Genomic DNA, 20,500 nt, shown 5'->3' with positions numbered 1-20,500 from the left:
AATCAGTGACCTGACTCAAGGGCACTCCCTGGGGAACGGGCAAGGCTCAATATCTACTACAGCAAAGGCAACGACATCTGAGGCTGGTGTCAGCAGCCAAGGGAAAAGCCAGCGCCTGCCCCTGGGAGGTGGTTTCACAGATACTCTACCTGCTAGAGATCTCATACTCTTGAGCATCTACGGCACAGGGAATTCCTGCAACAGTGACAGTTTCTGCAATGTCTTGATGTTTCTGCCCGAGGTTTGAGCCAGTGATGGTGATTCTAGTGCCACCTTCCACTGGTCCAGACAGGGGGTACACCTGCAAAGACATCCGCGCATGTGTAAATGTCACAGTATCTCAGACCTCTGCAGTCTGGCAACTGATCTACAGCACAGGGCCCTTCAACTGCCCCATTACAAACTCTGCCTGGTCGGGTCACTGCTGTGGACTTTTACTGGCTTGGACTAGTACCAGGTTGCACCCTCATCAAAAGAAAGGCCATAAAGAACAGCACAGTCGGAGCCTTCTTTCCCATACCTCACTGTTGCCAGCAGTCCCCCCTACAAGTGATAATCCACTATAGACTCCTAAGGCAAGGACTGCCCTGCTTTGCCTTCTCATCAACACGCTGACCACTCCATAGGCCATTTCTGCTGAAGAGTGGGAATGCACAAGCCAATACATGTTACTAGTATTGAAGCAGCAAGCACCATTCCCCCCTCAGCATCAGTACGACAATGAATTGCATGCTGCACAAACGTCAAAGCTCCGTCCCTGAGCAGCATCCAAGATAAACTAAGACAAGATGCAGCACATGGATGTTGTGTGCCACTGGAGGGAGGACAAGCTGACAGCAAAAGGGACACATGGCTACAGACACTTGTCATGTGGCAGTTAGCAAGAAACATTTAAAATAAACAGACAAAAATAATTAATTCCAATAACCTGTCATGCCTTTCCCATCCTTGCTGGGCCATTATCATTAGGTCTTACCCTCCTTTGCCCCAGGGCCAACCTGTTTCAGGGTCTGGCTCAGGACAGTTGGAGGATCCAATCTGTGGACCGTTTCCCAGCTCCTGAATGATTTTGCTCCTTCTAGTGTGCCAGTTTCAGCTCACGAGATACAAACGCATCTTTCCCCACTGTTCTCTATCAGCAAACTGAAAGCCCAGCATAAAAGTCTAGCATCCTCACACCGAGGGATCACAGTAGAATAGGATTAACTTGCTCTCCAGATGGCCTGAAGCTGCACTGTTGCTGCCCTTTGATTTCAATGGAGAATGGAGCCCTCCTTGCCCCAGGTGCAGTACACTAGCAAGTTACTCACAGAGTGAATGAGAGGTGCCGGACACAGGTCTTCTATCTCTTCCTTGCAGGAGCCCCTGAAGATACAGCTGGGGTTGTCACCTCCACACCATACACAGTTGTACTTTGAGTCAGCTGTTTGGCAGCGGCTACAATCAGTGTGTCCCACAGAGCAGTTGTAAAAAGTCACTGCAAAGGAGAAAAATTCAGAGGCATCTACAAACAGAATCACAGAATCATCTAGGTTGGAAAGGACCTTGAAGATCATCTAGTCCAACCGTTAACCTAGCACTGACAGTTTCCAACTACACCATATCCCTAAGTGCTATGTCAACCTGACTCTTAAACACCTCCAGGGATGGGGACTCCACCACCTCCCTGAACATCCCCTAAGGCACAGAATAATCCAGTAACCTGGCATCTTGCACAGAACCCTCTTCTCCCTCCCCCGTGACAAGCAACAGAAACGAGGCTGTATGTTTCCCTGTGATAGGACTACTACAGGTGCAAAAAGCCTCATCTGAGAATTTCTCAATCCTCTTCCATTGCATCTGCTGTCTTTCTGCCGGGGAGGTGTTGCATTCCTACCGTGAAGATCTGCAGCACTGTCCACTCGAAGGTGTTGTCGCCTCTGCACAAACACCACAGCGTTGAATTCGAGTTGGGGCGCTGTGTAACTGTACTGCAAAGACACAGAACCACAGAATCATCAAGGTTGGGAAAGACCTTGAAGATCCTTCAGTCCAACCATGAACCTCACACTGACCGTTCTCAACTCCACCAGATCCCTCAGCGCTGGGTCAACCCGACTCTTCAACCCCTCCAGGGATGGGGACTCCCCCCCTGCCCTGGGCAGCCCATTCCAACGCCCAACAACCCCTTCTGCAAAGAAATCCTTCCTAAGAGCCAGTCTGACCCTGCCCTGGCACAGCTTGAGGCCATTCCCTCTTGTCCTGGCGCTTGTTCCTTGGCTCAAGAGACTCATCCCCCCTCTCTGCACCCTCCTTTCAGGCAGTTGTAGAGGGCCAGGAGGTCTCCCCTCAGCCTCCTCTTCTCCAGACTAAACCCCCCCAGTTCCCTCAGCTGCTCCCCATCACACCTGTGCTCCAGACCCTGCACCAGCTTCGTTGCCCTTCTCTGGACACGCTCGAGTCATTCAATGGCCTTTTTGGAGGGGCCCACAAAGACCATCAAGGTCTTAATAGAGGCACAAACAAGCCAGCTGAGTAGGTAAAAAGGACCAGCATCCATCCTGCAAAGTGCACCGGCACATACAGCCTACACAGGGCTTCCTGTGAATGCCGCCAAGGCAGCATTAGCTGGGGCAGTGGCAGCACAGGCCTGTCCTCACTGGTTCACACAGTCACAGTTCTGATCTAGAAAAAGCAGCATTGGTTCACTAGGATGAACACTGAAAATGTATGTGTGCTCACAATACTTATCTAACTTCCTAACTGAATTTCTAAATGGCTAATTCCCATCTGCAAGCCAACTGCTCAAGCTGGCACTTCTGCCATTTCAGTAGAGCTGAAGATGGAGGATTGCAATTGGTCTGCAGGACTCGTGTGCATGACAGCCTACATTGTTCCTCTCCCTTAACTATACAAGTTTGTGAACCAAAAATGTCACCACTGCTTGCAAATCTTGCCCTAAGCAAAATCCACACATCATCCAGAAATGTACATGGCTGTTTTAATTTTGCCTGTTAATCTTACCATCCCCGGCTAGCTTCCATCACTAAGAACAAAACAGGTATCGATAACATTTTTCTTTTCACAAAAGAACCACCCTCACAGAAGTCACAATCCAGAAAACCACGAACAACAGTGCCTCGAGCTAAAGCAGAAGTGGCACTGTCCTGGCAGGTTGCAATGAGTGGTGATTCAGAGATGGCATCATCTTGTACTACTGCAAATGCAGCAACGGGTCGTGTAGCTCAGACGGTGCAATCTTTCTCTACGTTGAAGATACCAGTACTGTCAGGCAGCAGCATCGCAGATGAGGGCCCCATACTGCTAAATATTCTACAAATATTTTTGCAAAATATGCTCTTTTCTCCTGGTGGTTTCACCCCAGCCAGCAGCTAAGCACCATGCAGATGCTCGCTCACTCCTCTCCCTCAGGATGGGATGGGGAGGAGAATCGAAAACAAGTAAAACTCATAGGTTGAGATAAAAAACGTTTAATAATTGAAATAAAAATATAGTTGTAGCAATAATACTAATTGTAATAAAAAGGAAGATAACAAAAAGCGAGTGAAATAAAAGCCAAGACAGACAAGTGATGCACAACTCAATTGCTCACCACCTGCTGACTGATGCTCAGCCAGTCCCTGAGCAGCAATCCACTCCTCCCAGCCAACTCCCCCCAGTTTACATACTGGGCATGACATCATATGGTCTGGAATATTCCTTTGGCCACTTTGGGTCAGCTGTCCTAGTTGTATCCCCTCCCAACTTCTTATGCCCCTCCAGCCTTCTTACTGACAGGACATGAGAAGCTGAAAAATCCTTGACTTCGTTAATTTTCTTCCTAGTGGCTAGTATAGTGTTGTGTTTTGGGATTTAGTATCAGAATAATGTTGATAATACACAGATGTTTTTAGCTGTTGACCAGTAGTGTTTATCCTATCCCAGCCGAAACCAGAACACCCCCGAAGAGTTTGCCTTCCAGCCTGCTGTTTTAGTGAGCAAAACCAGCAGCAGTGTGAACTCTGAACTGGCATCGTATTCCAAGCACTCACCTGGTTCATCTGGCAGGTGATATAACAGAGGGACTGGTTTGTTTCTTCTCCTTCCACATAAGCATCCATCACCACTGTCCTCCCCTCCAAATTCAGGACACACTCATAGTCCCACTGCTGGTCCTGCAGAGAAGATACACATGGCACCATTTCTCAACTATATGGAGCTTCCTGCTACGGGACAGCGTACTCCTGCCTCCCCAGTACCTTTTATCAAGCCACTTACTGGGCAAGCAGCGAGCTCCTCTCATTCCCTTTGTTATGCCAACTCTATGCTATATTGAAGGGCTCTCTATGCTGTCACTGCCTCCATGTATGAAAGGTAAACCAACTCAAAGCAAAACACCTAGAAGGGAGCACGTGTATGTCAGTGTGGTGAGAACTCAGCACAGGAGGAGGAATTAAAGAAAAACCATTGAGACTGGTTATGCCTGTGTATCTCTGTGAAACATTAGCTTAGAAATGAAGAGTGGAGTCCACAGATTAGGGCAGTGCATCTCAAAAAACACTGTGTATTTTTCCTCTCTCTTTTCTGTAAATCTTCCACTGAATTGCTTAGACACTTCCTATAAAAAAAGGATGGATATGCATTTGTAAGCAGCTCTGCTCCTCTGAGGAGTGCAGTATATCAGGTTTAACATATAAAGTAACAATTAGTCTGTGGGCTGCATGTTCCGAGGTGGTTGTTTGTAAAAGGTTACTAAATCAGTCTTCTGTCTTGAGAAGCAAAGAGAATTTTTATCAGAGGCACACCCAAGAAACATAGCTTTCAAGGGTGGTTTTCCCCACTGCAGAAGTTTCAGGTACGACAGGAATAGCGACATTAACAGGAGCATGCCAGGAAGGAAAGGGAACAGATGGCTTATCTTTAGCTGATGGAGACACAAACAATCAGCAGAGATTCAGCAGGAAGTTATTCCAAGAACTATCATCTACAGTGCAGCACAGGTGCAATTTAATCCAAACACATGCAGATCTTCTCCAGAAGGTTGATGCACACCTGTACTCTCCCCTTCTCTAGATGGCCTCCTACCCACCAATAAATCCAGCTATGTAATTCTTTATTCACAGAAGTAGGTCATTCCTCTAGGTTTTCTGCAAACAGGAGAAACCTAGGCAGAGCCACAACTGTCTTACATGTATTTTTAGCAGCCCAAACAGTGCTCTGCATCAATGCAGTTTCTCAATGCTAATGGCGTTGAGCTGACTACCTGATAGAGGTGGAAGTTCTTTCCCAGCAGGGTTATCTTCCTTGCCACGTTGACCGGAAACAACGAAGATCCCTGGATTCCCTGCACACAGGGACACGCATCTGGACCCCAGCTGAACTCTTCGTTCTGAAAACAAACACAGGTCTTTAGAGAAAGAGACCTCCATGGATCTGATACAGAGAATCAAAGCCTAACATGCCAACAGAGAAACAAGCCCTGCGTGAACGAAGACACGGCTGGGCTTCTTTATCATGAAGTTACAAGAAAGCAAGGCAAGAGCCCATAAGAGGTGAACAGCAGAAAGCTGTGAGTATGCTGGACATCACAGCGGCTGCCACCTTGCTGCTGCCTTCAGGCCGTTTCTACAAGACCCAGGAACCTCACACACATTTTTCTTCCTCAAGCTGCCCCTTCTCAATCTGCACATTACAGAGATTGGCTTCTCCACCTTCAGAGGGCACAACCTCTCCTGTGTGCTCAAATACCAGACCAGCAATCTGTATGAAAATTAAAAAGTGTTACAGCCTCAGACCGTGAATTCCAAAGCCCAGCAACTTACTTCCTCCCAAAACTCAGGGGCATCGTACTGATAGTCGAGATCAGGGTAGAGGATCCTGGGAAAGTCAGGGACATCCCTCTCTGAAGAATCACCATCACCCGACAGAAGAGTAGAAGCTGAGAAGGGAGATGTGTCATTCTCAGCCTGCAAATCCATCCAGTCCTCCGTGTCCTGGAGCTCTGTGCCTTCCTCCAGCACCCAGTCTGGAGGAGCTGATGATGGGAGCTCTGAAACAGGTAGTTCAGTTCCCAGCAATCCGGGAGAGTCATCAGAGGCAGCAGGGTCCCCCGGCACCTGGCTGGGGGTTTGGGGAGATGGGATGGCAGATGTCAGTGCCTCTGTGGTAGGAAAAGAACTTGAAGGCCACTTGAAACTGGTGACATGAGGGGAAGGTGTTGCTGCTGCTGCAGACGTGTGCAGAGGGCTACCCCCTGGGGTGGTGGGAGGGTCGGTGTGCCGTGGCTCCTGGGCTGTGGCTGGCTCTTCAGTGGGCAAGGCTGCGTCATCCAGGTTTTTGGATGGACTGGTGAGGACAGATGCAGCAGGAGAAGTTGTCTCTGGCACAGTGACAGCAGGTTTGTCTGCTGGTGGTGGTAGAGGGGATTCTGTGACAGCCTGGAGAGAGGCTGCTTCAGTTGAAAGAGTCAGGTAGGTATAGCTGAGAGTTTCTGTAGGCTCAGTTGTCGTATCCGAGGCTGTGGAGAACGTGATGGGGTTGGGCTCTGTAAGGGGCACCGTGCTCGGTACCACACGCACGGGAGGAGTGATGGGTTTTGTGGCTGTGGTTGGGGCTGTGGTAGAGGACTTGGTGAGGGGAGCTGCTGAAGAAGGAAACACACTTGAGGTTGGGATCTGGGCCTAGAGAAAAACAATGTGGTGGGGTGAGAAGAGAGAAAGAAACTGAAGAGAATAAAACCCAAGCAGAAAAGCACTCCATATTACTTCCCATAGCAGTGTTCACAAGAGGTTGCTTCACCCTCTGGATTTCAATGAGAGCTGCATCTCGTGCCACCTTGTCTTGGGATGGGACTGGGGAATGGTCACAGCACAGAAGATCCAGCAACATTCCTTATTCCCACAGATGCCTGCGCTTGTCTCCGCTCAGAGGGAGGTCTGCCTGCCTTCATCCCCCACAAAACTACAAGGCCATCTGTGGCAGCCACAAACTGGGCATCTGTTCCAACTCCCCACTTGCAGCGTCCCTGCCAGCTTGCTCTTGTCCCTTGCTTTGAAAACACAGGCTGGATAACCCCAGGAGAAGGGTGACCTGCTTCCTCTGATGGCACTTCCTCAGAAACCTAGCAAGGCCTTGTAACACTGGGGACACAGAGCCTTGTGTTGCTCCAACAGCTTCCCTCCTTGCTTGATGTGCCCAACAGCTGCAATTTTACCTGAGATCTGACTCACTGCAACTCGCTGAGGCTGTTATAGCACATAGGACTAGGACTGAGTAGGAGACGCACCCTTTCATTGTAGATAATGGTTCCTTCTTCACAGGCTGCTTTGTGGGTGCAGAGGTGTTGCTGGATGCACCAGTTACATCCCCAGAGACTGCTCACACACTTCTGGCACCTGGAACAATGATAGAAAAGCAGCTGCTAAAATGACCCAGGAAGGGACAGCCACCCTCCCTATAACTACAGACAAGAAAAAGCAGGTGCTCACGGTGCCGATTTCCACAGCAGGGCCACTGCAGCACAGTCATAGAAAGAGAAGTCCACAGAAGCAATGAAGATGTCATGGAAACGCACTACGAGCTTTATGGTGACATGATCTGAAAATGAAAATAAAAATTTCTTAGAAATGGAGCCACTATAAGTCTGCCATACTGTTAAGAGACACAGGATGCTTTAGGAAAAAGACTGTCAAACACAAAGACAGATTCCCCTCCGTGCTTCTAGCATCTCAATCACTGGATTACTCTATGGACACTAAAAACACGTTGGACAAGTTTGTCAGGAGTAGTTTATGACAACTCTTTCCAACCCATGGGAAGGAAGACTAGTCTCAGGATCCCTCTGTCTTTATCTGCTATAATTCCACTGTCATCTCTGTATTAGAGGAAGACATAACATTCCAGGCTCAAAGCTGATTGTCTTCTTTTGTTATCCAAAGGCAAACCAAACCCTTAGAACTGACGTATCCTTCACATACTGCCTTCACCTTGAGAGCTTTGTTCTATGTCCAGACTAAGTGAGTCAGTGAAAAGGTTTATAAGACTTGTAATCTCACTAGCAATGACTGAAGGCTTATCTGCTTTGAATCCAGACCTCATGTCAACTACAAGCCTCAGGATAGCCCAACTCTCTTTGGGAAGAGACTATCACTGTTTTCGGATAGACCAAACAGCTGCAGAGATGGTCAAAACTTACTGCAGCTGATAGCACGAGCCTGAAAGAGATATTTTGCATATGACAGTACTAAACCAGCTAATTGATCTTGTTTCAGACAAATGCCCCCAACTCTAGAGTTGGGTATTAGTTCTCCAAACAATGGGAACATACTGCATGCTCTGCTCAACTCCAGAAGCTGCCATTTCTCCAAGACAGTTTGCTATAAAAACAAGAAGCTTGTCCATTGTTCCTCTCGCAGAATTCAGAGCTCCTCTTGCAAGCAAGCTCTATTCACAACAAAACAATTAACTTGTCTGGTGAAAGATCAGTCAGGCCTAAGCTGAGTTTCTGATAGGATGACAAGCAAAGCAGTATGCAGGTAAAACAGCCGACGATGAGGTGTGTGTGAAAACCCACAATTAGGAGAAAACAAGGGTATCATATGCAGCTGGAGGCAGGAGTCACTGCAGTCCTGTCAACTCCCGTCACTGTCACAGAGGTGATTGATTTGGCAGTGGTGGAAGGGCTAACACCTTCCAGGATTTCAGGGTTATGACACCATATTTATAAATATTCCTTTCTCCCAAAAGGTCATTATTTCCCATGACTGCCAATAATGCTGTTCAACAGTACAGAAGATGAGGTCGAGCACTTGTGAATTGAGAGCAAGAGTTTCTGCTATCAACTTGGAGCTCAACAGCTTAAAGTGAGAGATGAGCTGGTAGGCAACTTTTAAAACAAAGCTGGAAAAAAGGCAAATATTTTAGTGAGCTGAGAAAAGTATTGTAAGTAGGAATAGAAAAGTGCTGGTATCTAGAGACCTGATGAGACCTCAGAAAACAGTGTATGATTCTGGTTACCAGCTTCAAATTCATCTTAGCAGAACACAGAAGCCGTGTAGAGAAGAGCTAGCAATACAGTGAAAGGAAGTCTGAGTACCGAAAGAACACAAAAATTGGCACAGTTGACACGGCAAAACTCTGTGCTAACAATGCCTGGCCATAGTTCCCCGAGTGGGATAAGAGCTGTGGAAGCAAAAGGACAACACAAATAGATCAAACGGACACAAGCCATCCATGAGCAAGTTTAGGCTAGAAAACAGAAGCGACTTGTTAAGCCTCAGAGATGTGGTATTAAAGCAACATAAGTAAAGCATCTATGGAGCCCTGAAATAAAAGCAAGACTGACTTACAAAGGAGTCAGTAAAAATATCTGAAGCCTGGAACAATGAGAACTAGACTGTGGCTTTATCTACACTGATTTTCACAACTGTGCTTAAATTCAGGCCCACATTTGCAAAACTACACAGGGAAGCCAATCCTGCCCTCTCTGCCTGTAGTGGCAGTGCATGAAGCCCTCTGTGCCTGACCACCCTGAACGGAGACCCGGTCAGTTTGTTCCAGACTAAAGCAGTATGAAAGCCAGATATAATATTGTAAATAATACTGAAAATGAAGGAGTTTGAGATTGAATGAGTGTGTTAGCTGGGTTCTGCCGTCACGTTATATCCATGGAGATTGCTTCAGACCTATTAGCCAGCTGCATACTTGCATGGAAAATCTGTTTAGCCATTGAGGTGGATTGTGTGGAATGCTTCCCAACTGGCACCTGCCTTTTACTTCACATGAACAAGCTCTTTAAAGAGATCAGCTCATCAGAGCTCACACTGACGGGCTGGGTAAAATCCAAAGCAAATCCTATAAACTGAGAACTTTTCCAGGTTCTTTAGAGTGGCCAATTAGCAATACTCATCCAGTTATTGTTACAGTAATAGAAGGCTGACTATATATTTTCTGAAGTTATGTTGCATTGTGGATTCATTTCCAACTTTAAGGACTGTGAGTCTCTTCTTGCCTTTCCTTACATGAGAAGGCTCTCACAACTACGTGGATTTTGAGAAGGTTTGCATTTTGCTTGATTTAAATAATAAAGCAGTATTTAAGAGAGTTCTCTCTCCAGATTTATGACAAAGCTGCCAAACCAGCCACCACTCTAGACTGCATTTCAGATCATACTCAGATTTGCATACAACCCTTCAAGCAGGATCTCCTTTCCAACTACCAGAATTTGGCATTGGAATTTGGCAACAGCCCAAAATAGCACAGGATGTGTGTGACACACAAGTAGAAAGCAAAGAGATATTATGACAGAATGAAATGAACACCTGCTAACAGACTACATACATTCATGGCTGTTAATCCTGGCAATCTGATGGACCTACAACATGCTTTCTCCCAACAATGTTATCAGAGCTATCATGCTCCATTTACAGCATTTCACTGACCTGCTCCTGTTGACAGAGCTGGTGCTTGGCTGGGATCTGGAGAAGGACACATGATTCCTGACTCTGTCAGAACTGCTGGGCTTTCATAATCTTCAAAGTAACATGAGTAAAATTCTTCCTCATGCAGAGAAGGCAAGTCCGAGATAGCCAGGAATATCTACCAATTCAATAATATCCAGTAAATAATTTGCCCTCTACCACATTCTTTATTTCATCTAATTTTCTGGTTCTGTTTTTTCAAAGTAAGAGCCCCATAAAGTAGTTATCTACATACACACCCAATTTCCTATAATGCCTCTAGGAGTGACTGTTCCATTCATCATCTCTTGCTGTTCCCAAACTGAACTTGGCATCCACCAAGCCATTGGCAACTTCCCCCTTTGCTCAAGTCTCTAGCAAAAGACAGATTCTTGCCACCTCCTGACACAATGACAGACTTCAAAACACTGTAGCACCTTCTTAGCTTTTCTGCCAGCTCTCAGATGCCAGACTGAAGCCATAATTTTGGGTAGCTCCTTTCAGATCTTCCTGACAGCAAGTGTCAGAAACACTGTGGAACCACGGACATGGACACCTTAGGGATACTAAGCCAAGGAGGGACCCCACCCAAGCAGCCACCAAATACTCCACAATACCTCTTAGCAGGCAAGGACATTTAGCTTTATGGGAAAACACAATAAAATTATCTCCTGATACAACCAAGCTTATATGAGGCAGACAACATGTGCTTTAAGGCTCAGTGATTCAGTACCCTACTGAAAGCAACAGGAAGACTTGCAACTCCTCAGAGTTTGCAGGGGACTTTCTACAGGCTTGAGCATCATCAGAGGATCATCTCCACTCACATTTCTCTTTTCCTCTCTGCTGATATTGGCTGGAGTTAGTGACTGGACAGACAGACACTGCTGTGTAGAGTTAAAGCTCCAGAGCCACTGCTCACTCAACCTGGAGCGCAAGCACTCAGAGTGACGGCTGCACCTGCAGGGAAAAAGCAAGAAGCCCTGTGAGAGATCTGTGCAGCCCTAGCAGGACATGTGTGGCTTCCAAGCTGGCTGCCTCAAGCCTTGCTAGAGTCTTGGGGAAGTTGCTACACAAGTCATGGAAATCCCAGCCTCCCACCACTGTCAATAATAGGATGAACTGTTGCCAAAATATAGAGGGATAGGTGCTTTTTGGGCTTCAAGGGTTGTAAATTAGTTCCTACAGCGTTCTACAGGGAGACAGAGCCAGAAAGCAGGCAGAAACCATGGAATAAACCATGTCTCATTAAACAACATCAGCAGGGGAGCAAGATGTGAGAAGGAGTGCTAAATAAGAGAGTGATACCAGCAGAAGAGATAAGATAGTTTCTCTACATTTGAAATGAGGCAGTTTGAGCTGCAGTCAAACTAAACCCAGGCTGAAATCCACTGGACAGGAGTGTTGTGAGTAGTGACCAAAGGCCCAAAAAGCAATGGAAAGATACCCTTGTGTGCAACTGTGACTGCTGGCAGTGTTTTAGGGAGGCAGACATATGAACGGAGGTTAGACTGTCCCATCAAGGAACTGAAAATAAACTAAATCCAGACATACAGACATAAGAAAGAGTGTAAATGGAGACAAGCCTTAACCCTCCCAAATCCTTGCAGGTGAACAGGGATCTATCTTACCGTCCCTGAAGGACACACCAGCCACAGTAAGGGTCTTTCAGTGCCAGACAGGATTCACAGTCCAAGTACAGGGAACATTCCAGTATGGGAACCTTTACCACCTGTCAGAGAAAGAAATCAGTGAAAACACAGCACACACAACACCGGCCCTAAGTCTATGGCTGTTTCTGCCTAACTAGCAAGTCCTGTCATCTGCACGCTCACTGAAACAACTTCTTAATCCCCAATACTGCATAAAGAAAAAAGGAACATGTTTCCAGAGTCCATCTGAATGGCCACTTCACATATTGGTGAGGGACATGTAAACATGAGGCTGTACAGAGGCAAGCAAAGTGTATTGCTATTAACAGCTTATCTGTGACACTTTTTGCAAGAAGGAGACTTTAGTGATAAAACTATATTTTAACAAAATGGATCAAAGAATAGCAGACTGAATACCATTCACTCTTTCGCTTTTCTGGACTCTCATGGGACATCATCTCTCCTGACATGCAGGTGACTGAACCTGGAGACAGCAGCTCCAACTGAGGCCTCTGAATGCATGTGCACTATTGCCCAGAACTATCATTTGACTGAAAGTAGACCAAGAAGCTTTGATCAACATGGAACAAAAACCTTCCCCCATCTGGGGGTAAGTTTTACTTACAAAACACTTCTGCTCCAAATTACTATCCTTGCTGATTTCAGCCTCTTGCCCTTCCTTTAATCTGCTACTACACTTCAGTCACTGCACTGGCAGTTACTTTAAAATACCAACTTCTAATCCTTGACCTACTACTTTTGCTAAGTATGTGATGTAATTTGCATTTTTTAATTGACAGAACAATTACTATTAAGGACGTATTTCAGATTTCCCTAATCTTCTTCCACTCACATACTTCAACAACTCCTTTGAAGTGTTACAAAATTTCTGAGTATCTCAAAGTGCACTGGGGGTGCCGAATAGAAGCAGCGGTTTTCCAGCGTGCTCTCATTTTTTGTTCTTTCCTTCAGAGCAACTCAAGGGCTGCTTTTTCCTTTGCTAGGAGGATCCTTTTCTTCCCAACTCAAGGAGCTGATATGAGTGGTATTGCACAAATCCTCTCAAATAAAGTATCCATAGCTGGATTTCCTGTTCAGCAGACACCAATATCCCAAGAGCCTGAGGCATCGCAATGCCTCTTCTCCTCCAACCGCCACTGGGCACAAACAGAATTACAGAAAGCAGGAGAAGAGGGAAAAGTGTCTTGCATGGTTCTTATACAACCTGATTTAATCTACAAGAGTTATTATATACCTGATCAAAGCATACCTCTGCTATCTGAAGACTTCCCACCTATTTCTGCTTTTTTATGTTTTAACTGATTAAAAACAGAAGTGCCACAATTTTAATTACACAAAACCTCCCTTTTCTCTTTTTCTTCTTTCTCAAAACCAAGACAGGTCACATTACTTGTGAACCCAGAAGGCTCACGTTGTTCTGCTCAGATGGAGATGTAAACTGTGTTGAGCAGGAACTGTTTGGACAACAGCAGAACCCAGGAATTTGCAGTCCCTTGTCTTCATGCCAATAGAGCAGCCTTCTATAGCCTGCAGTTCACATTCCTCCATCACTGCCGACACCGCCTGACTGATTTAGTGAAATGCATATGCAAACAGGCCATGGTTTAAGGTAACAAGACTTCACCCACACTTCCTCCAGCTTTTGCAAAAGGCCAGTCTCCACCCCTGTAAGCCAGGCTGGCAGGCAGCTGCTGCCCAGCACAGGCTTAGCTGTTTCTTTGCCTCCCCCACTCCCGTCAGTAGTTTGTCTGGACTTCAGATGCTTTCAACTGTTCTGTGGAAGGAATTTTATTGCTCTTACCATTGACTGAGTCATGACAAAGAGGTGCTCCTGCAACTGGTCAAACAGCAGGTCTCCGCTCACCATGCTATTTAACTGGATAGCTAAAGAAGCGTATATATGTGCATCTCCCATTGCTCCTAAGTACACCTGCAAGAGAGTCACAGTTGTATGCAGGCAAAGTATCACAGCAGGCGTTTGGGGCACCCGGCCTACACCAGGAACAAGCTGGAACTGCTGCCGCATGCAAGGATTTCAACCTCTCAGCAAAATCACAGTGCAGTCACCTCAGCCACGTGAAGCACGTGCCTAGCAATACCTGTGGAAGCCATGTAGGATGCACCAGCCCTGACACTGGCAGATGTAACCAAAAGGCAACATGACCACTATTTGGGGCACTCACACTCTCAGTCAGTACAGTGTGAGAGGAGATCATCTGATAGTAACAATCTTTAGTAGAAACCTGACTTCCCAAGGGACAAGAGAAATTGCCTTTTTTCCCCCCTTTCACCTGAGCATCCCTAATTGTTTTATCGTCTTTGCTTCCTGTCACATCCAGATCATACCTTGTGCAGTCTCCCTCTGCTGTCTCCCAGAAAAACAATGGTGTGGCCATCTTCCACATTCACTGCCACAGCTGTCAGACGGGCCTCTGTCTTCTCCAGGAAGGGGGCTGCTTCCAAGGGTACCCGGCTGGCCATTGGGCTGGGAGTGTGGTCAGAGCCACAGGGGTATGCATACAGGGTGTCCTTTTTTGGGGATTGGAAAGAACAGGGAAATCAGTAATAAAAAAAAAAAAATGGATACAGGGAATATTAGCACCTTTAACACTTCCCATCATCCCCTTCCACCCAAATTCCTTAAACAGGTGCCCCAGTGGTGAATTCAGCTTCAAACCCCTCTAAGCTTTTTTTACCGAGAGTGAAAAGAACAGCTTGTAAGAATTAGTTTAGGCGTTCTGGCTGTTTATACCATCACAGAATCCTGAAGACATTTCAGCAAGTCCATTCAGCATCAGTAATGAAATGCATCAAAACTCTACTAAACTCTTAAGTTCTCCAAAAAACGTTACTGGCTATATATTTCCATGATACAGCTTTGGGCAAGATTCATTGTATTTTTCAGGACGAAACAAAAAGATGAGAATTCCTGCTTCCAGTACAAAAACCACCTGGTCACAAGCATCGCCTCCACAATTAACATGGTTTTGTTGTATCACCTACAAATTCTAAGCCTGAAGTAGAATCTCAAAGCATCAGGACATACATAAACACAGGGTGGGGCACAATCCGCTCCGAAGTGCTTACTAACTACACACAGAAATCATAGAGCATGTATAACCAGAGACCCACAAAAAGTCAAAACAAGAGTCATCTCTGCACACTGCTGTGATTCTTCCGAGTCTTGTGAGATTTCTGAAAATTATCTCCACAGCACTGTGCAAAAACAGTCATCCTTCTGTTCTAGTTAGATCCCTCCCAGTCCCACCAAACCTTCACTTACTGAATTCTAAAGAGAATGAAAGCTGCCAACTTATTTACTATTTGCATGTGTAGAGAGAAGATACTCCATTACGATTCATCTTTTTCCTAAGTAACAAACTCAGTCTTGTCTACAGTAGTTCCTCTGTTGCTTTATATCTTTCTTGACACCTTGTTCTGTGTCCACTTTAATTTTACAGTATCATTTTGGAGACTGAACACAGGATTGTTCAACCCAACAATTACTATTAAAACCACATTTTTTAATCGATCAGTGGCTTGTCTTCAAACAATGTGACTTTGTGTAAACTAATGATTTTCATCATGAAATCCCTTATGGATAACATTTTCACCCTCCTCTCCAGGCCCTTACCAATTACTCTTACAAAGCTGCATGTGGAGCAGAGGCATTAACTGCACAGCACACACCAACTCAGCTCCCTCTCTTGCCTCAGGCAACATGGTTGAATTTAGACTCCTTGTGAGCAGGGTTACGTATTCCTTCTGTCCGATGTCCATGGCTTTGCATTTGGCAGCACTGAGCTGCACGGTACCACGCAGCACCAGGCAACGGAGCTGCCCCCGCCGGAGGTCAGCGATAACGGCACAACGTGGCATTCTTGAGGCATCTGCTTATCACCTCTTGCTGAACTCATGAAAAACCTGAGCCTTTTCCCCCTTCTCCTCCCATTTCTCTGGTTTTTTTTGTTGTTGTTTGTTTTGTTGGGATTTTTTTAATACTTCATTGCTTCCTGGAGAAACTAAAATTGATCAGGAGCTTTTGACAAAGTCTATGGAAATCCCACGGTAAAATATATTTAACCTGCTGTCCCCTTCTTCACTTTTCACATGTATTGCTATCTTAGCATGGAAGCAAGGCTTGACACAGCAATTCCACGTAAGGAACCATGCCAGTTAGACTCCACACTTGGCATAAGTCTCTGACTTACAGCCTCAGAGGAGATTACAACTTTTAATGATGGTTAGTTTTTACCATCCTCCAGGCTATCATACATTTTTAGTGACAGATACGTTTTTCTTATCAGCTCTGTCATTTGATTCTTAAGCTTCTTCCAACCACCTTCTTGCAACTTAAAGATTTCTATTTCTCCAGTTGCCCACTTCCTATAAGATTTATTAGGAAGTGGGCCACAACCAAATTTCCATACTTGAAAGCATCAAAGTGTTTATTTTGAATGGGATTCTAGCTACCTTTTGCAACCTTTGTATCAATTCAGACAAACGCTGGAGCCTAATGACTTCACTACTGAGGCTGATTTTTGAGTTTGCTTAAAAAACCCCCACATACCAGTCAGAAATAATTGTGCTCAGCACTGCTGTTACCTATACGTGAGATGCCAAGGGCAAGTCACTTCAGACACGATGTTTATCTACCATAAACCAACGTGACCTGTGCGAGCTCTCCCAGCACTGGCACTGCCTGCCCGTGGCCTCGCAGGGACTGTCTGCAGCACAATTAATCACAGTCAAGAGCTGAAACTTGTTCCATTCTACAGGATTAAGACCATGATAATTGTATAAAGTGCTTAAATAAATTTACACAGAAGCTGTTTGAATTGTTTTCAGTAAATAACATCTTGGCAACGTAGCAGAAAATACACTTCAGGGATCACCCAGTGTCCTACTGCGATGCAGCCCGTTTGGACGAAGCTGCTGCTGTGAATTTTGGTGTGTTTCTCACATTGCACAGGTAGGAAGCAATAATAAGACAAATTTATATCTATGCATGACGAGGACTGAAAGCTTGGTGCAAAAGGACAAGTTGCATACACTGAAAACTACACCCACAGAAGATATGCAGCCTTCCCAAGTCTCTCAGAAGTCACTAACAGCATCTACATAGTCTCCTGCATCTCAAGACTGTAGCAAACTGAACAAATGAACTGGTTCTGAAATTCTTATAAAAACAAGCACTTTTTCCAGTTGAAGTGATTGCGTTGAACTGTAAAACTCAACCTTAGCCTCTCCTGATAGGCTAAAAATCAGAGGCAGTGCTAACTAGGGAAAAGGGCATACCTTGTGCGCAGGCTGGTTTGGAGGCAGAAAAACGTGAAATTAATTAGCATTATCCTTACATACAGCACAAGCTGCCACCATTGAAACTGAGTTAAAACTGTTCCTGCATAAAATGCTCATTGACAGCCGCTTCCACTCAGCACTGAATGGGGCAGGCTGGAGCTGGCACAGACCCTTACGTGTTGTTAGATACAATCTTAATGACAACCGCTACCACGTACTGAATAGTGAAGGATAAAGTTTGTTAGGACATTTACATATCATTGGACACACTTGTTAATAAGATGCCATACTTTAAGTCAGCCCGCTAGTGCCAAACTGTGCAGCTGGGACCCTGGGATCATGTGCCAGGAATCACATAGCAAAGACTGGCCTTTTTCTCCCACCCTGTGGGCCCGCTTCTCCACTGGCTCAAATGGTACAGGGGGACTCTACATCATTTTGAATGAAGGATTTTTCTAAACTGCTCACATCAATTTGACATTTAACTCCCTTAAGCTGCGCTAAAAATCACCTGTGACAACTCCTTCCATGAAGCTCTGCAAAGGACACATGGAGCATGGCTAAGAAATACAGTGAAAGCAGGACATCAAGCTGGGTAGTCTCTTGCTTCCTGACTTTTACGTACTCCTCCTGACCTTACATTTGTCCTGCTGAAGTCTGCTCTTCACCCTTTCCTTGTCCACAAGTATTCTGCAGTCAGCTTTAGCTACAGAAAGGAAAACTGTCATTTTAAAACTGGCTTTGGACTGCACATCCAAACTCAGTGACTTCCAAAGCTCTGTGGTACCACTTTGCCTCTTCCCAGCCTTGTGCTACAAAGAGCAATTATCTGGACAGCCTGTTCTGTAGAAGAAAGGCACAAGATAATATGCTGTTCTGCTAAGGACTAGCAACGCCCTTGATGAAAACAGGCTACTCGCAACCACAGAGCCTTGTACCCGGACACTGCGTCCAGCACCGCTCCAGGAGAACGCTGCTGCTCTGTGTTTGTGTCGCTGACCTCAATACCGCAGCACCAGCCAGTGTGGCTGACAGACTGCAAGGATTCAGGGTCACAGCCACTTCAGTTCACGTTTTTGTCCTGCAACATCCCATCATGCCTTGGCCATAGAATTTAAAGGAGGATTATCACCTCTTACAGCTCTGGAGACAAAGAACCACCAGGTCAGAAGGTCTTCCTCGGGCACAAAATTTTGCAGGACTAATAGGAAATGAGGATTTTGTGACACCTGGTTTTGGTTACGTTCTTTTCTGTTCCTGGGTGCCCTTGCAGGAAGCTGTTGTGAGGTGCACCTCACCATAAGCAACAGGGACTCAACACACCCCTTAAATTCCCTTCCCAACATACAGGCGCACATGCACATACTCCTCTCCATCCCTGAAGTGCAGACCAGGAGCTGAAGATACTGATAAAGAACAACCCGAACCGCAGGTTCAGTGTTCTTGCCTGGTATTGCCAGGAGACAGGCCTTAGGGCCAGGTCACGCTAGATGCCCTCCCCACTGCCACATACAGTGCAAGAAAACCTGCCCACACAGGGCAGAGAGCAGCAGCAGCAATGACATAGACTATACTTAAACAGGATGCAACGGTTCTTGCGTTGCGTTGCTGCAGTAGCAAAGAAACAGCCTGAACCCAAAGGCTTTTAACCCATTTCAACATCCATCTGTGGGAAACAGAATACAAAGCAACACAAGAACACTCTGGAGACTATTCTATACCCTGGCAAAGGTGCGAAGCCACTTACCGCTGGCAGCTGGACACAGTTGGAGCTGACATCGTATTCAATATATGCCACTTCTGTCCCTTCTTCTGACTTCCCATCTCTCATGTAGCAAACGTCCCTAGTCCAGTTGGTCAGGCGATCCACCTCCTCCATTGTGTAGACACAGAGTGCAGACTCCTCGCTCAGTTTGCCAGACGAAGCTTGCCAGGCAGAGAAGGCTGCAAACAACACTTCTCCCTCCGTGTCCAGCTGCCCCTGGGCCAGGCCTTTTCCCGGCCGGGTGACATAGGCTGCTTGCAGGAGGCTGTATGTATTGGCTTTGCTCTGGCAGAGAAGAGGTAACTCCACATACGAGTAATAATGAGAGTCATCCAGGCAGATTCGTGAGATGTAGGTCTTGTACTCACGTGATTGAGATTTGAGGTCCCGACGGTAGAATAGGAAATAGACGCTCGAGCGATAAGTGAAAGATTTAATGAAATGGTGGTTGTACTCTGAGAGCCGGCCCACAGCCAATTTTGCTGTTTCTTCATAGGAGAAAATGGAGTGAGAGTCTGTTGCTTGAACATCCCCTCCATGGGCCCTGAGATTTCGGGTAGTGATGGGAGGAATCCCTCCTCCAACTCCTCGGCTAGTGTACCCTCGTCCAACAAACAGCAAGGGCACCTCATCCTTTGAGTAGGCTATGAGTCCCACAGTGGTGATATTGGGATCATTGGCAGCAACGTACTGAGTGTCACCAGGGCTCTCCGGTCGGAAGAGGACGTGGTCGATGGACGTGAGGCTCCTCTTCTCACAGATTCCCTGGTGCACGCTGCCACACACGATGAGCTCCTTCTGCACTGCGTTCACTAGCAGCAGCTTGTTGTGATTGTCAGTGTGGTGTGCCTGAGGGCACTCCAGCTTTGAGACCGGGGGGAGGCAATCTTTACTGTCCAGAACTGGTCCAGTCTGAACCACGTTCTTCAGCAGCAGGTCAGATGTCAGCTGAAAGAGAAAGTTGGTGGCCCCCAAGTAAATGGTCCCAGATTCCAAGTCCATAGACAGGTGGAGGAATTTCGTAGCATTGCGCGAGAACGTGACATACTGCAGTCCCCGTGGAATTGCTGCTCCCAAGAAACAGAGAACAGGGAGGAGGAACGTTCCCAGAGGCATGGTAAACACTCTGCAAGAGAGGAAAAGCTGTTATAACTCCTCATAAACCAGGAGTGAAGATTAACACTCATCAAAATCCTTCAATGTTATTATGAGAGGTAGGCAAAGAGGACATGGATAACCACAGAAAGCAGAGAGCTAGACACAAAGAGTCAACACAGGACATTTGCAGAAACACCAACAGAAAGAGGCCTGCAGAAGTATCAGAG

General features: G+C 46.2%; 1 protein-coding gene across 5 annotated transcripts in view; it reads right to left on the bottom strand.

The window, feature by feature from the left end:
• The window catches only part of PLXNB1 (plexin B1), an 83,881-nt gene that overhangs the window by 23,039 nt on the left and 40,342 nt on the right, over nucleotides 1-20,500 (bottom strand). For all 5 annotated transcript variants that reach the window (XM_074835789.1, XM_074835793.1, XM_074835790.1 and 2 more), the window contains 14 exons: nucleotides 19,158-20,301; nucleotides 14,456-14,638; nucleotides 13,911-14,039; nucleotides 12,068-12,168; nucleotides 11,264-11,396; nucleotides 10,419-10,575; nucleotides 7,467-7,575; nucleotides 7,265-7,373; nucleotides 5,802-6,659; nucleotides 5,243-5,368; nucleotides 4,032-4,154; nucleotides 1,877-1,970; nucleotides 1,311-1,477; nucleotides 150-301 (listed from right to left, as the gene is read on the bottom strand). In XM_074835789.1, coding sequence (XP_074691890.1) covers nucleotides 150-301; nucleotides 1,311-1,477; nucleotides 1,877-1,970; nucleotides 4,032-4,154; nucleotides 5,243-5,368; nucleotides 5,802-6,659; nucleotides 7,265-7,373; nucleotides 7,467-7,575; nucleotides 10,419-10,575; nucleotides 11,264-11,396; nucleotides 12,068-12,168; nucleotides 13,911-14,039; nucleotides 14,456-14,638; nucleotides 19,158-20,291 — 3,575 coding nt within the window. In that variant the 5' untranslated portion in view covers nucleotides 20,292-20,301. The remainder of the gene's footprint in view (nucleotides 1-149; nucleotides 302-1,310; nucleotides 1,478-1,876; nucleotides 1,971-4,031; nucleotides 4,155-5,242; nucleotides 5,369-5,801; nucleotides 6,660-7,264; nucleotides 7,374-7,466; nucleotides 7,576-10,418; nucleotides 10,576-11,263; nucleotides 11,397-12,067; nucleotides 12,169-13,910; nucleotides 14,040-14,455; nucleotides 14,639-19,157; nucleotides 20,302-20,500) is intronic.

This window comes from Strix aluco, chromosome 11 (genome assembly GCF_031877795.1).
Source record: "Strix aluco isolate bStrAlu1 chromosome 11, bStrAlu1.hap1, whole genome shotgun sequence".
Classification (NCBI taxonomy): domain Eukaryota; kingdom Metazoa; phylum Chordata; class Aves; order Strigiformes; family Strigidae; genus Strix; species Strix aluco.
Note: the sequence above shows the minus strand (reverse complement) of the source record. Positions and strands in the feature narration are given on the sequence as shown.